The 15,230-nt window shown below is 37.9% G+C and overlaps 1 protein-coding gene across 2 annotated transcripts in view; it reads right to left on the bottom strand.

Moving 5' to 3' along the window:
* Window positions 1-15,230, bottom strand: part of dock1 (dedicator of cytokinesis 1) — a 284,293-nt gene that overhangs the window by 6,728 nt on the left and 262,335 nt on the right. For both annotated transcript variants that reach the window (XM_053685217.1, XM_017483522.3), the window contains exons 46-48: window positions 12,601-12,684; window positions 5,770-5,907; window positions 2,795-2,940 (exon numbers count right to left, since the gene is read on the bottom strand). In XM_053685217.1, the coding sequence (XP_053541192.1) occupies window positions 2,795-2,940; window positions 5,770-5,907; window positions 12,601-12,684 (368 nt within the window). The remainder of the gene's footprint in view (window positions 1-2,794; window positions 2,941-5,769; window positions 5,908-12,600; window positions 12,685-15,230) is intronic.

A 15,230-nucleotide genomic window follows, 5' to 3' on the forward strand; every position in this document is an offset into this window, starting at 1 on the left:
TACCCAATACTAGGGGTATCCACTCATACTGAGCACTCTCTCTATCACACACACACTTTTATCAGGCTCACACACATTTCCCAATCATGCATCCATAGATACACAATGTTGAAGGCATCCACTCATACTGAGCTCTTTCTCTCTCTCTCACACACACACACACACACACCCCTCACTAACCCTATACTAAAGACATTACTTTTCATAAAAGCACAGAATTTTTTTATGCACTATCAGACTTTGTAGTACATTTAAGAGAGCGGATGCCTTTGTTTGATGACCATTACTGGTTCAGAGAAAAGCGACGGGTGGTGGGAAATTAAAAGCTTTGCGGTACAAAATTTAGAGAAATCACACAGTGAGGAGTTCTGAGAGGCGTTTCTGTTCTACATCAGTGCATGAATGCAAGCTCACATTCCAGCTGTTAATCATATTGTGGCACTTTTTTTTTTTTCCTGGCATAAATTCAGCACATTAATGTTAAAACAAACAAGGTCCCAAAATGAAGTATAATCTTGCTGTTTTAACGGAAGCAGCTGCGGATAATCAACCGAGCTTCTCTTTTTATGGGGTGAAAGAGAAGTATAGCTGTGCTTACAAATGACAAAGTGCATTGAAAAATCATTTGGACAGTAATTACGTGTAATATATTAAGATACTTCAGAGTGCACTGAATGTTCTCCACCATGACTAGAAAATGCCAAGAGTCCTAAATAAATGCACTATGTAATGGTCAGTGGTATAATACCCATATATCCAGTGGTTTTGGACATGTGGGTATTGTACAACTATTGAAATCATACACTTTTCAAGAACCTATGTCTTAAGATATGACCATGGCTCACAGCCTGTGAGGCATTTAGTAGTAGTGACATCTTATTTAGACTTATCAAAGCTGTTTGTGATTGGCTGTGGCCTTCACCAGGAGATACATGGCACATCTTAAGGGCCTTTCACACAGAGGGCGATTAAGTGTCGCAAAAGTATGACGTATTGACGCTCTTGAATCGAAACAATAGATCCCTATGGAGCTATTCACACCGGGCTCGATCAATCGCAGGGCAACAAAGAGAGATTTTGTTTTTCCCGACCAGTATGTAGATTTTCTCCCCATCGCCCAGTGATGAAACAGACCGTCCAATTAGATCTGCGCTTTAGATCATGTACCAGGAGCTGCTGCTGTTGCACAAAAGGGCAAGATTGGTGGCGCTATAGCACAGAAACCTGTTCTGAAAACAAATGTAAACACCGAAGAAAAGTATTCCAGAAGAGAAGAGAATGTATGTTGAGTTCTTGTTATCATTGGTGTCTGAGAACAGAGAATGTTTTGATAAAAATAAATCACAGCGACTAAAAAAAAAAAAAAAAAAAAAAAAAAAAAATCTTTTCTGTGCTTCTTAACAGTTTGTGTTGTGGTGCTATGCGCCAACGTTTAAGTAATGATTCTTCTCAGTGGTCAAAGATCATAGGCTGATCAGCCGAATAGTGGGTTGCGCCACCTAGTGTGCAGGCATAAAATGCATTCTCGATCAACACCACCTATCGTTCAGGTGTGAATTAGCCGAAGGTGATCCCTTGTGTCGCGCTCAGTGTGAAAGGGCCCTTAGTCCTCCTTTAGGACCAGAACACCTCTGTGTTTACTTAGATACTCCACTAGTGTGCAGTGAGAAAAGAGCAAGGTACTTTGAGTTAAAGTGCACCCATTATGATTTTTCAAATATTAACTTTCATGTAGTGTGTTATAGAGCTGTTTGTGAACGTACAAACATCTGCAAAGTTTCAAAAATCAAAGCGCATGACAAACGGAGTTATTGACTCCCAAAAGAAGGAACCGATTCTGAACAGCTGAAACGAGTCGTTAGTGATTCCAGACTTACTTCCTGTACTAACCTACGTAGGTTTGTAAAAAAAAAAAAACCCTGCCTATGGTCTTCATCGGCTGCTCGTGAACAGACAGAGATGAAAGTCGTTATGGTAGTGGGCGTTTCCTTTTCGACACACGCCCAGAGCGGTAGACCAAATCACAACAGACCGGGATATCTGACCAATCAGAGCAGAGTATGCTTTCTGAAAGGAGGAGTTTAGAACGGATCATCATCAACGAGTCGCTTGTGACACTGGGAAAAAAGGTCATGCTGAAATGTAAATTATGAGCACATTAAAGTGTTTGTTTTTTTTTTTTTTACCTTGGACGCGTGTAAATCTATTGCATGGGACCTTTAAAACAAAATTAGGCACGTTTCAAAACCATAATAGGTATGCTTTAAGCTACATAGTACTATATAGGCTAGACTGATCAGCATAAATGATATCATTAACTCATTCACACCTTGTGGTAATGTAGCGTAACCAATTCACCTACCAGCATGCTTTTGGGAGGTGGAAGGAAATTTACTCAAATATAATGAGATATGTCTAAAAAGGATATAAGATCGTTTTAGTAAGGTAAGCTTAGTATTTATCTTGTTATTTTATCACTTATTCATTTATACTGAGGGATGCTTCTTTTCTGATGTAAAACTGAATCATTCAACATAAAAGAATGACTATGCATGTTTGTCCAAAAAAAAAAATCAATGAATTTGTAAACTTTCAAGTACAGGTCTACTTGTGAAGTGTAAGATCTTTATTCCATTTATTATGAGCAGTCCTAACAAAATGTTCTTTCCTACATGGCTAATGCTGGTGTGAGCTGCAAATGCTGTTTTGATCCTGTTCTGACAAGACGGTATGGATAATGATACTGAATGGTGATGAATGTGTGTGGGTAGGGGTGTGTGTGTGTGTGTTGTACCCATCAGATCCTGGTCTTGATGGCGAGTTGTCTGATGATAAGGAGGTGACAGACGCGACAGACAGCGGCCTCTGAGATGAGGGCATGGTGAAGGAGCGCACCATCGACCGCGGACGTGTGCCACGACGCTCATCCGCCATTGGGGGCTGAAACACATATACGCACCAAATTTTCGTGTTTGGGACTTTAATACTTCAAATAAGTTTAAAAAGGAGGTTTGAGCTTTACAAGCCATTACAGCATGCAGTGCATACAGAAGTTCCACATAAATCAAACTGTGTCGCTGTTTAACTGTACAGATAAAAGGAAAATTAGAATAAAACACAGAGGACAGAACAAAGTAAAGTAAGAGAACAGACAACTAGATGAATGTACTGAACTCTGATAAAAGTGTATGCTCGGGGAGAGTGTTTGCGTGCTGATCCACCCTGCTTGCCCTTTATACAGTTTGAGACTCAACAGGAACTTTCACCAAGTGTCATAAAAGGTGAGTCAAACTGTTTACGCATGACTGCCCACAACCAGCAAGATATAGGACACACATGTCTCCCTCGATCTCACACAGACTGCCCTTGAAGTGGCCTGTTAGTGCACATCCATTACATCCAGGCTCCACATGAGCCATCGTTGGAGTGAGAGGTGACTGACCAGCAGCGCTGCGAGCCTCAGACTCTGATGATCAATTCCTGCTGGGAACCATCACTAATACTCTCACTGTCTTCCCATCCCCTGCTCCCCTCGGCTTATTAAATGTCCCTCTTTCTCTCTTAATCTCTCTCGTTCTCAGTTTCTCCTGTTATTAATGGAGCAGCATTAGGCGACTCAGCAGGCATGTCTGTGGAGGAGGGGAGTTAGGAGACGAGACACACTGCAGGACCGAGGGACAGTTAGAGGAAAGAGGACTATTCAAGTGGTGTCAGTAGATAATGGTCAGGGGTTCTATCATCATTTTTATATTGCCGAGTATGAAAATGTCTAGTGGGCATGGAAACAGCACAGCTGTCAAAAATAAGCAAACGGCGGACCAAGCTAGGTTTACACTGTGTGCCTAATTATCGAGCCAGTCAGCTATGTTAACATGTCAGCAATTTGAACAGCTGCTTGTGCTGGTATTTGTTCTGATATGTTAGTCTGCTACATTTTCTATGCAAAAATGCTAATTTCACTGAACTTGTAACCTCCAACTAGCAAAGTTTTATATGCAAAGCTTCCAATGCACAGTGAAGCTCTACAATAAGCACTTAAATGAACACTAATTATGCACTTAGTTGAATAAGCGATGCATATTTTCTTTTAATGTATGAGCAATGCTTGTTGGAAATCTTTAGCCTCCAATCTGATCCAGTATAAGGATTTGTTTTCCAAGTAGATAAAATCGCTGTGGGTTAAGACCATCTGCTAAATACCATAAATATGACTGTAAATGCAAATCCAGTTAAAGTGGGAGTTCTAGTCTTATATCCCTGGGCACATTTTGGCTCCCTGTACGTCTCACTCCCCCTCCCTCACTAGCTACTCTTTACATGCAGTCTAATAATCCATAAATAACCCATCTGAGAGCTCAATTGGGAGTGCATACACTTCAATCAGGATAGATTAAACCAGCTGAGGCCAATCTGTATGAAACTTCTATCCGATTGAACGGGGCGGTGAATCTTTTCAATCATCAATTAAATTGAATAACAGCCATGTTAGAGTCTGATTACTTTCACTATCAGAATCTGAGAATGTGTATGGGTCAGAGTGCACCCCTTTCTGCAATAAAATGCTTGTGTAAGAAAACACAGTTAATGTTCTAAGCCAATAAACAGTTTGAAATCTGTTTAAAATAGCTGCGAGGTCAAACTAGCATTTTGTAGCCTGAGGCAGGATGATTAGTGAGCTGAATTAATTTGCATTAGTAAAAATTCATTCACATTAGTAAGATGAGGAACAGATTCAACACACGGACTGGAAAGGCCGGGAATGCCATCGCTGTTTCAGAAAAACACGACTCGGAGGATCCGGGCGACAATGGCGGCAGTTTTGAGTTCATTGCATCAGTCAAGGTAAGAGCTGACACCCCAGCTGTATGCTCGTGTTGTACTCTTGTCGATGTTTAGCTCTATACTCAAACTTAAAACTTAGTAAACAACATGTGTAAGCTTTATGATTGAATGTGTATGAGACAAGATGGCACTTTATCAGTTTGTGTAATTTTTCATGCGAGTACACGTAGATGTCAGACATCAGATAATTGTGCTCTTTATAACTGTCTAGAAACCCTAGGGGTGCCTTTTCTGTCGGGAATCCTGCATTCTTTTTTCTCCTGTTTTTGATTAGATAAAGACAAAGAGAAAGTTTTATATTTTCTTCTTGATCTGTTTGAAATAGGTCAGGTAAAATCTCAATTAGCGATGTCATTTTTTTATTATTTTGCCGTTCCTCACCATGATGCTATTTTCGCAGCCAGCAGGCTACTTTTATACAGTTCTCAAAACATTTGTATCAAAACGACAAATTTGGATCTGCTCTCTTTCTGTTAGAACGCAGGCTTGATGGTTTAACTTCTTTTTTGAGAGAAACAGAAAGGGTCGTATTACTATAGTAACAATCAATGACTCCAGTCAATGCACATAAATCTTGCAAGATTCAACACCATGTGGTTACCTCAAAAATACACATCCATGTCACACAAGAAACAATGTTGGATTTGTGTCACTCTTACCTGCAATGTGACTGTAGTGGTCCTGTGGTCAGAGGTCAGGGAATCTTTACTTTTATATTTAGAAAACTGAGAATATGACCGAGCTTAATGCAGCTTCTAGAAGGACCTTTAAATGACCTTTAACATATTAAATAAGTGAGATAATACGGGCATATTTTAATTAATTGGAATTAATTCAGGAAGAATCCTATTAATCATACCCAAGTATATAATGATGGTGGTTTTTAAAGCAGGGCTGGAGAGAAACTCAAATTCAGTTTGTTCTTACCAGCGATTTCACACCGTACTGTTTCTCCACCTTCTCTTTTAACTGTTTGAAGCATGCTTCAAGACGGTCGTGGAATGGTCGCAGGGCCTCGGTCACCTTCTCACCGTGAATACGCACACCTTCTGCCAGGTATGGGATCTGAAATGAAGCACACATACAAAACAGGAGTTTTTATACCAAGTTGTACATACCAATCAAAAACACTCTGTGGCTATATATACAATGTGCAAAATACAAAACAGTTCTGCTATAACTATGTAAATAAGTAATAAACAGTAAATCATTGAAAGAAATTATATCTTTTTAAAAACAGTTTTATAAAAACTGCATTCTTATTATTATAGTTATGTTCAGAATGTTCAACCTTCAACGTTTATTTCCAGTTTCTGCCCTGACTAAACTGTGGTTCTAAAGGGAAATTTTCTGTGAATAATGCTTCAATCTCAACTCAATTTCATGTGTAAAGCACTTTTAACAATATACATCGTCACAAAGCAGCTTTACAGAAATCCGGTTTATATTTAGATCTTAATGAGCGAGCCAGAAGCGACAGTGGCTTGGAAAAACTCCATGTGAAGACATGAGGAAGAAACCTTGAAAGGAACCAGACTCAAAAGGGAACCCATTCCAATCTGAGTGAAAGACATCCTGATAATCTAAATCATTTCCCCTCTTAATGCCAGCAATCTGTCCGGCACTGTAGAATTTTCACCCGAAATAATTACCCAGTCCTAAGTGGGGGATGGTACCCCACACTTATCGGGTTAACACCTATAAACGGGGGAATGGTAAAAGAAAGCACTTCCTGAAGTGGACAGCTCCAGGATTAATATTTAAGCTTTGGTTCTAGACAGCCAGGATGCTTCAGAGGTAATAACCAGAGCTCTTCCCTTTACTGGGATTTTCTTAAGAGACTGTACATGAGGCTACATTAAGATCTACCAGTGGTGTATGGTTTCTAAAAACTGTCCTCAGATACATGGAAAAAAGATAGCACAACCCCCCCCCTGTCCCTATCAAACCCACATTGTGTGAGATGTGAATCTCGTCTGGCTCGGTATCACCGATCTAAATACTTGCCTCTCAGATCTGATTGATTTGTCAGGGGTTTGTAAGTCTTAAATCTGTATTTCGGTGTTGCACTTTTTTTTTTTTTTTTTTTTGGATGTGATGCATTCAGAAAGGGAAATGTAAAGAAGCTAGCCGGTAGTTTAGCTTCAGTCTCATTTCGACCAATCCAGGGTCACAGTGAATCCAGAAAAAACGCTGAATCCTGCTTCATCACATCCCTGTAAGTATTTGATATGTCTCCTGTGTTGCGCTCTAAACTCTGATACATAAAACAGGCAGAGCAATCTAACACAGGGCGAATGTTTATTTGCAAGACATATTGCAGGGCAGTATGTATTACTATGGATTTAGCACAAGCCTTCATCCAGGCGCATCAATCAAATGCAACACATCCTATTTTCGGCTGATTTTAAAAGCACCTGAATAGCCTACGCAATTTCAAAAACACGACATATAAGAAATAGTTCTGCAGACGTCTAAATGGTGTTTACTAGAAACACAGTTTGACAACACTGTGCAAAACCCCATTTCCTTCAAATCTAAAAGCAAGAGGAATTGAGTTTTTGTGGCAAATATAATGCCCAAGCCACGTTACTGAGAGATATGAGACAGAAAACGCAAACGTCTGCCACTAGCAGCTGACGCAATGCATAGCAATCAGCTGCCTGATCACGTCTCAACACAGATCCTGACTCACTTTAGACATAATTACAGGTTATCCACAGCCAAGCATCAAATACCAAGTCCAGGGTGTTTCACGCTGCTTGATGCATTGATCATTTCTAAAACCGGTCAGTGGGTGCGGCTGTTTACAAAACACCCTGGTTTAATGGTCAGAAAATTATGCACTTTTAGGTCCATCCAGGCTTCATTTGTTTAGTGCAGTTTGAACCACACATCAATTTTAAGATTCCATTCTAGTTATCTGATAGTTTTCACAATTACATTTTCTCTCCTCTGCGATAGACTGGCAACACATCCAGACTATGTTCCTGCCTCATACCGGTGATCCCAGGATAGACTCGTGATCCACCATGACCCTGACCTGGATAAATCACTTACTGAAGATGGCTGAATGCATAAATCCTCTTCTTCTGGCCTGTTTTCTATTCTTCCATCCAACTTCTGTAGCTCTAGTATTAGTATGAGCCCAATACACACACATGGGCTTGCAGGGTTTCATTTATTTGTATTTATTTGCACAAATGAGGAGGATTTAAATAAATAAATAAATAAATAAATAAATAATCAATAATGCAGTATACAAAAACACTAATGTCTAGATGAGATAACACCCCTAGAGGTTTATGTAGTATTTAAAGCAGAAATGCTCAGTTAAAGGAATAGTCCATCATTTGTTCCACTCTAAGCTCTATGTAACTTTATTTGTACTTATAAAGTCTAAGAGCAGTTGTTGGTGTGTCAATAAACATTTCTACACAGAACATTTGCAGGTATTCTTCAACACAGGTCTTTACCAATTACATTAAATCTGTATTGTTCATCCTTCTAGAGATAGAACTAGTTTTTCAGAGGGAAGTATTTGTGGTTATAAGTGAGCAATGTAGTTAATTTGGGTTTGATGAATATCAGGTACTTGTTCCAGCCAGTGATGGAAACTATTAAAGAACAGCTTAAGCAGAACTTGCTCTCATTTAGTCCCATCCTAAGACCTTTTCTGATTTAGCGTAATAGTCTGTGTTATATGTATTCTAATATTGATTGAATATCTTCCTTTAGACATCCATCATTAAACTTTTTTTTCCCCTCCCTAATACACACTGATATTCTTATTAGTAGCAATTGCGTAGGTTGAAAAACCCTGGATTAATCCTTCAAACCTGGAACACCTCCAAGATCCTTTCATTTCGCTCCGTTTTCAACGCTCAGCATTGAAACACCAACTGAATGGGTGAAGTGGTTTGAGATTTCCTTCAAAAATGCTTTAAGCATAGGAAAACACAGATCACACAATATTAAAATGCTTTCAAAAATATGTAAGTGGTAAATATATGCCTGTGCAAGCTTTTCCACATTCACAAGGCGTAGCAGTGCAGCTTCAGGATTAGCTTGGCTCTTAACCCAGAAGTGCTGAATGCATGCAAATAAAGAGAAACCTGAACCTGTATCCGCACCTGTCTTTCAATATTCTTGGAAATAAAAGGGACCGTCCTGACACAATCACTTTCATGCAGGAATACGGAGTGAAAGTGGAGTCTTTGAATGTTACCCAATTACGCTACTTTCATTCTGAGTACGTCTCAATTTATTCTGATTAACATACAGATATGTTAAATATGAGATATTGAGTCATGTTTTGTACACTTTCTTGTTTCTTTTTTGCTCACTTTTGTGGCTTTGTGAATTAGAGCCATCAATTGTCAACAGTTCAATCTGTCAACAGGTCAAATCTATTCATGCAACATCATGAATTTTGACAAGATGGTAGAAGAAATAAGTGTTTTCACACTGAAATCCTGGGACATGCACTTACTGGAGCCTTGTGTTATTCAAACCTGTAGCCTACACATGTTTTTTTTTTTTACTGGAATAAGAATAGTTCCATTATCCATCTCACAATGGATTTGTGTTTCAAACCGTTTATCAACTGCATTTTCCCCCTCTGCTTTAGCCACATTCTTGGATTCAGCTGGTAATTTGCACATCCCGGACTATTCCATTCATTTCACAAAGAATTTTGTCCTCAGCCTAATGATCAACTTTGTTAATTTATGAATTCCTCCAATTTCCAGACCTTTGCTCATTTTCTCCTTTTTTGGTGACTTAAAGTTTTACACCAGTCGCTTCCAGAGGTGTGAATATTGTTAACAAGAGGAGGGGGAAAGAACAAAACTAAACAAAACATAAAAACAATAACAATTTTACCACAAAAACCCCTAGTGTACGTCTATGGAAGAGACAGCTCCAGGCTATCAGCATAAATGATTTCTACAGGCGCACACGAATGAAATTCACAAGTCGAAATTCACCCAGGTGCAAAAGCGAGTGATCTCCAAAACAAATATATCTTACGTACCGCATCCTTTCCTCTTCTGTGATTTGGCTTTTCTAACGGTGCGTGTTATTCATATTTGGTCTGACACAGAGTCAACATGTCATAGGATGAATATTAAGAAGACATCATCCTCTTTCCCTAAAAAAATGGATTAGCTTCTGTTTACACATGAGTCTTACACATGAGATAATTTCCCGGAAAGTTGTCCTAAGTGGCGCTCCAGATGATTGCCAGGTCAATTTTCCCAAGATTGTGACTGGCTCATGTTCACCGCAAACCCTTTTCTAATTAATTATCTCTGAATTAACATGCGGAATGAGTTAGAGTCTGAAAATAAATATATCCCAATGAGCAGCAAGCTAGAGTATATTATTTAGAGTATCATACACATAAAACCAATAAGTGCTAAATCTGATTAAACTTTTTTTTTTTTGCCAAGTCATATCCCTGACCCACATATACTGCAGGTTGGGAAAATCAGTCCTATTGCTACTCTATGAACCAGTGACTGCTGCCTATGCAGTTTCTCTCAAAACCTCAGGCTCTGTTCGAGTCATTATAGACTGCCTGCCACGCCACAAAATGGCCTCTACATGTCATTTTCCTCCCTTGCGCATCTATAAAGGCAGAAAGTACTTCAGCACCTATAACACAGTGAGGACGGTCATGAGTTGAGTGTAAGTGTGTATGACATGTGCCCTAGAGCAGATAACAACCTGCACAAGGGGAGAACTCATGAAATCGATCACACACACAGCAGTGAACAAGCTAAAGACACATGATACAAAGGGAAGAATGTTTTGGAAATAGTTAAAATTGGACATTATTATAGATCATATGTGGACAAATCATAAGTTCATTAAGTAGAACATGAGGTAAGCTACAATATGCTTGGTCAGTCACATGTTTGGTTGCTTGAATACACAATTAACTAGCCTAAAATAGTGGTGGCTAACATAATCCAAATGTATGAGTGAGCTAAATATGCAAGTGCATTTAAACAGACTACGGATGTGCACACTACACAGAGTCAATAAGCAAGTACGCAAGGATTCAAGCTACTGTTCAGGGCCATTAGAAGTAGTGTGCCTGTGTGTTCATGTGTCTCGGAGGAAACGTGTTAACCACTCCCTAAAAAAAAAAACCCAAGAAAAACCCAAGAAAAATAAACGTGTTCTACCACTTCCTATAAATCCTATATTCTTAATGCATTATACATTTATTTATAACAGTTATATATAATGCATGAAACCTTAACATATCTGACATGAGCCTGTATATAGGCACACGAGTTACTTTGATACAGAACACTTTAAAAAGCATGAGCTTATGACTTTACAATGTCAGAATACATTACATTATAATAACTGTACATAAGACACTAAAGTTGCAACACTCTGATATAGTATTAGTACTGCAACTTATAATACATTACAACATTAGTGTTTAAAAAGTTCTACTGCACAGATATTAGAATGCATTATGCATCCAAAAAAAGAATCTACTCGTGCTGTACAAACTGTTCTATTCTGGATGCTATATAAGATGGTATACATTAATTCATAAAGCATTATGAATACAGGATTCATGACAACGTCCTATGAATTATAGTGGGCATTATTTATAGACCTGGGAAGTGAAGCTTTGGTGGGTCGTTTTTACTCTCCACTATTATTTAGAATACACACACACAAACTTTTTTGTGTAGAAATCTGACTGCCACTGTCTCTACTCAGCTCGACACCTGACCATGCATACACTAAATAATTACCAGAACTCTGAAAACAAGACCGATTGCGGCAATTACATATATTTATAGGTGTAATGAAAAATTGCACTGAAGCATATGCTGCTTTGGCTGAACATTTGTGAGAACATATGCTGGAGCATCTTCCAGATACTTTCTTTTTAACTGTGTTATGAGCTCTCGTGGCATTTTCTTGTGTTTGATACTTTATTAGTGCACATTTTACTTTCCTGCTGAAACCTGTTATTCCAGACTGATAAATAAAACAAGCAAAATGACTAAAGCAAAATGACAAGTGGGTGATTGAATAGATTTATCTCTAGGAAGGAGCTGTAAATTGAGATAATACAAAGATACCTATCTTGGAAGTTGTAAAGGAGTGAAATATGGCACATCTCTCTAGTAAAATAACTCAAACCAGACCAGAGGTTATGTCTTTTAGGCCACACATGGACGTAAAGATTAAGCCATTAAGAATTTCTGAGTATGTTAGTTTAGTGATCATACTCGGCGATTTTCTAAAACATTCTGTTGTCAAATCTTACTGTATATTAAAATCTAGCTAGCATTATGCGTTCATTAGCAGATGATCATTGTTTATAAATCTCTGATATTCTGTAAAGTTGTCTCCAGTGTAGGCAGAAAATATTTTGAACATTTATGGATATCTATGCTATGCAACAGTGAGGATTAGGAATTTTCACTGATATTTGAATAATCATCCGCTCAAAAATCCTCATAGGTTAGTCCAAGTTAGGCAGCTAACTATCATTCCCATCTATTATCTTTATGACATCATCCCCAGTGTGTTATCGGCTTACAGGCCCCATAGAGGGAAATAAGACTTAGGCACACTTGATGCTAGTTAACTCTTTAGTAGTTATTAGTGGTATTGTCAGGAGGGTCTCTGGATGTTTTTATTTATTTATTTATTTAATCTGTAAGTTGTTTAAGATCAGTCTTGGCTTTGGGACAGGAAGAACTGTAAAGGTTGTACCTGCCAGGCGATCAGGTCCTTCAGCTTGTCAATCTTCTCCTTGTCCTCGGGGTGCTCCTGGATGTACTTCTCTGTGAAAAATGCCTGCAGACGACAAGATTGAGAGAGCCGGCTTTGAGTTTATTCTAACTACATATAACTACATATTTGTATAACACTTCCGACGATAGTTATAACGTGCTATATACCAAAAATAATACCTTATAACAACAACAACAATAATAATAATAACAACAACAACAACAACAACAATACCTTGCATACCTGTTATAGTCACATAAGTAACATTCTAAAGCTTTTCATTTCATGTCCCAGATAGCAAACTGAAGTTGGGCCAACATCAAGCATTCCACTGGGCCAACATTAAGCCCACATCATTTTGTCCATTGGGTTAACTTTGGGCCACCAGGGCCAATAGACTTTCAGCCAAATGTGAATCCACTTAACTAATGCTCGCATACCGTTGGCAGTTATGAAAAGCGTTCATTTGCCATCATGGGTCAGCACTGAGCCAACTGTGGCAGGGTTGATTTTAAAATACTCCTTTGCTAATGTTGTGTAAGGAGAGCCAGGACTACTTGGGGTGTTACATAATGTCTCATACCTGTTCACAACAACGTTTTTACCATCACACAGACAAAAAAAACGGAATAAATCCTGGCATAATGCTCCATTTATCTCTTCTTTTTGAGAGCTACCTTGAGTACAATTTGAGAAACCAAACGTATATGTTACAAAGCATTATTCCAAGTCTAGTGTCGACAATGCTGTTAAGAACAGATTATGTCACATAACTTGACATTATAAAGCCAAATAGTCTATAGTCTATAACTACTTTACAGGCTTATGTTACATATGTGGTAAAGAATAAAAGAACAGATTGTATTGTCACAGGACAATAATCAACAGTTGGGAGCTGTTACCATGCTGAAGTTGATTTAAAAAAAAACAAAAAAAAACAAAAAAAAAACAAACAAAAAAAAACCCACATCCTGAAGTGAGCTATTCCTCTTATACCAAAGCTATTTGCCATCAATTACAATCCATTTATAGTTCAATGTTGCAGAACCATGGAACAAATTATCACTTACATTACAATAGGTATAAATAGTCTCCTTCTCACTATCCTGGTTTTCTCTCGTGCTTCAAGTTAAATAAGACATTAAATGCAGTATTCTCCTTTTAAAAAATAAATTTTAGGCAAATAAATAAATAAATAAATAAATAAATAAATGAGTGCCACCATACAAGTCTCAATAGTCCGTTTTTATGATAGAAACAATAGCATTATTATTAGCCTGTGTTTTGAATTCATAATACATTATGAATACGGGCTTCAGTGTTACCCTGATATAAATATAGCACTCAAATAGTAATACCTTTAAGCTTTCCGTATTCTATTCAAATGGGAATAGAGGGGGGGGGGGGGGAACGGAATACTAACTAATGCTAAATATGATCATGCTCATTTTGTAGCTAATTATCAGATTTTTCCTAAACAAGTCAGTGATTTAGATTTGTCTTTTGTGGGGAACTAATAAAATAATTCTGATCTAAAAGGCAGAAATAGTAAGAGAAACATTTTTTTTCTAGTAGGTAGAAGAACACTCACATTGTGCATGCTTCTAAAGGAATATAAAACACAAATATTACATCATATAGACTTTTACAGAGTGCAGACCGGGCAAAAATGCTTCTTGAAACTATATCATATCGCAAGTGGAGTGAGGCAATATTTCCCAGCAGTTGAGATATTATTTTCATCTTATAGTAAGACCAGTTAAAGGAAAAGAGACCAGTAGTCTTCTCACTTGCCTGGGACTATTACATTGTCTCAGTTCTGTTTCAGTGTTGTGTGTATTGTTGAGTTCTCAAGACATTATTACCTGAGAATTCATAAATGTGTGCAGTGCACCTTCATGTCCAATCTGTCTGCCTTTCAGACTGAACAACACATAAGTCAGCCACAATTTTGGATATGAAACTAATAGTTAAATAAGAATATTATGCTTATATAAAAGATACAGAATATGCTTATATATAAGAATATTAAGTCAGCGAATGTTAAAGCAGACATTCAAATTCACTCTGTTTTTATGCGTGCGTGTTTGCATAAGATCGTTCTGAACCTGAAATTAGGTGCAGTTTTAAGCTGTGTAGAAGCCTATTAGAGGCAATTTGAGCACATTATCCTAATTTAGATGTATTTGACAAATCCAAGCAAAATCATTTTAAAACACTGATAAATGCTGAAGAGGATTTATTTTCTCTTGGAACCCCCCCAACCGCCCCTCCAAAAAATTAAAAAAATAAATAAATAAACCTCTCCGTTATCTCCAATGTGGTTTCATCGTTTTGAGTGAATAATAGATAAAACAGAAGTAAACAGTCATCAGAGTGCACGCTGAGCTTTTTGCTACTTCCTTGATGGCACTTCATGTTTTATTATTGCATTCGTTTTGATTCCTGCAGCACTTGAGTGATTAGTTCCTTTGGAGACATCATGCAGGTATATAAACAAATGAATTAGATATTGCTGCTTCAATTAACAAGACAATTATTCTCAACGAGCCATTTCACCAAAGCTAAAATGCATTAGTAGATGAACAGTCTTCATAGCATTTTATATT

This window comes from Ictalurus punctatus, chromosome 13 (assembly GCF_001660625.3).
Source record: "Ictalurus punctatus breed USDA103 chromosome 13, Coco_2.0, whole genome shotgun sequence".
In the NCBI taxonomy this organism is placed as follows: Eukaryota; Metazoa; Chordata; class Actinopteri; order Siluriformes; family Ictaluridae; genus Ictalurus; species Ictalurus punctatus.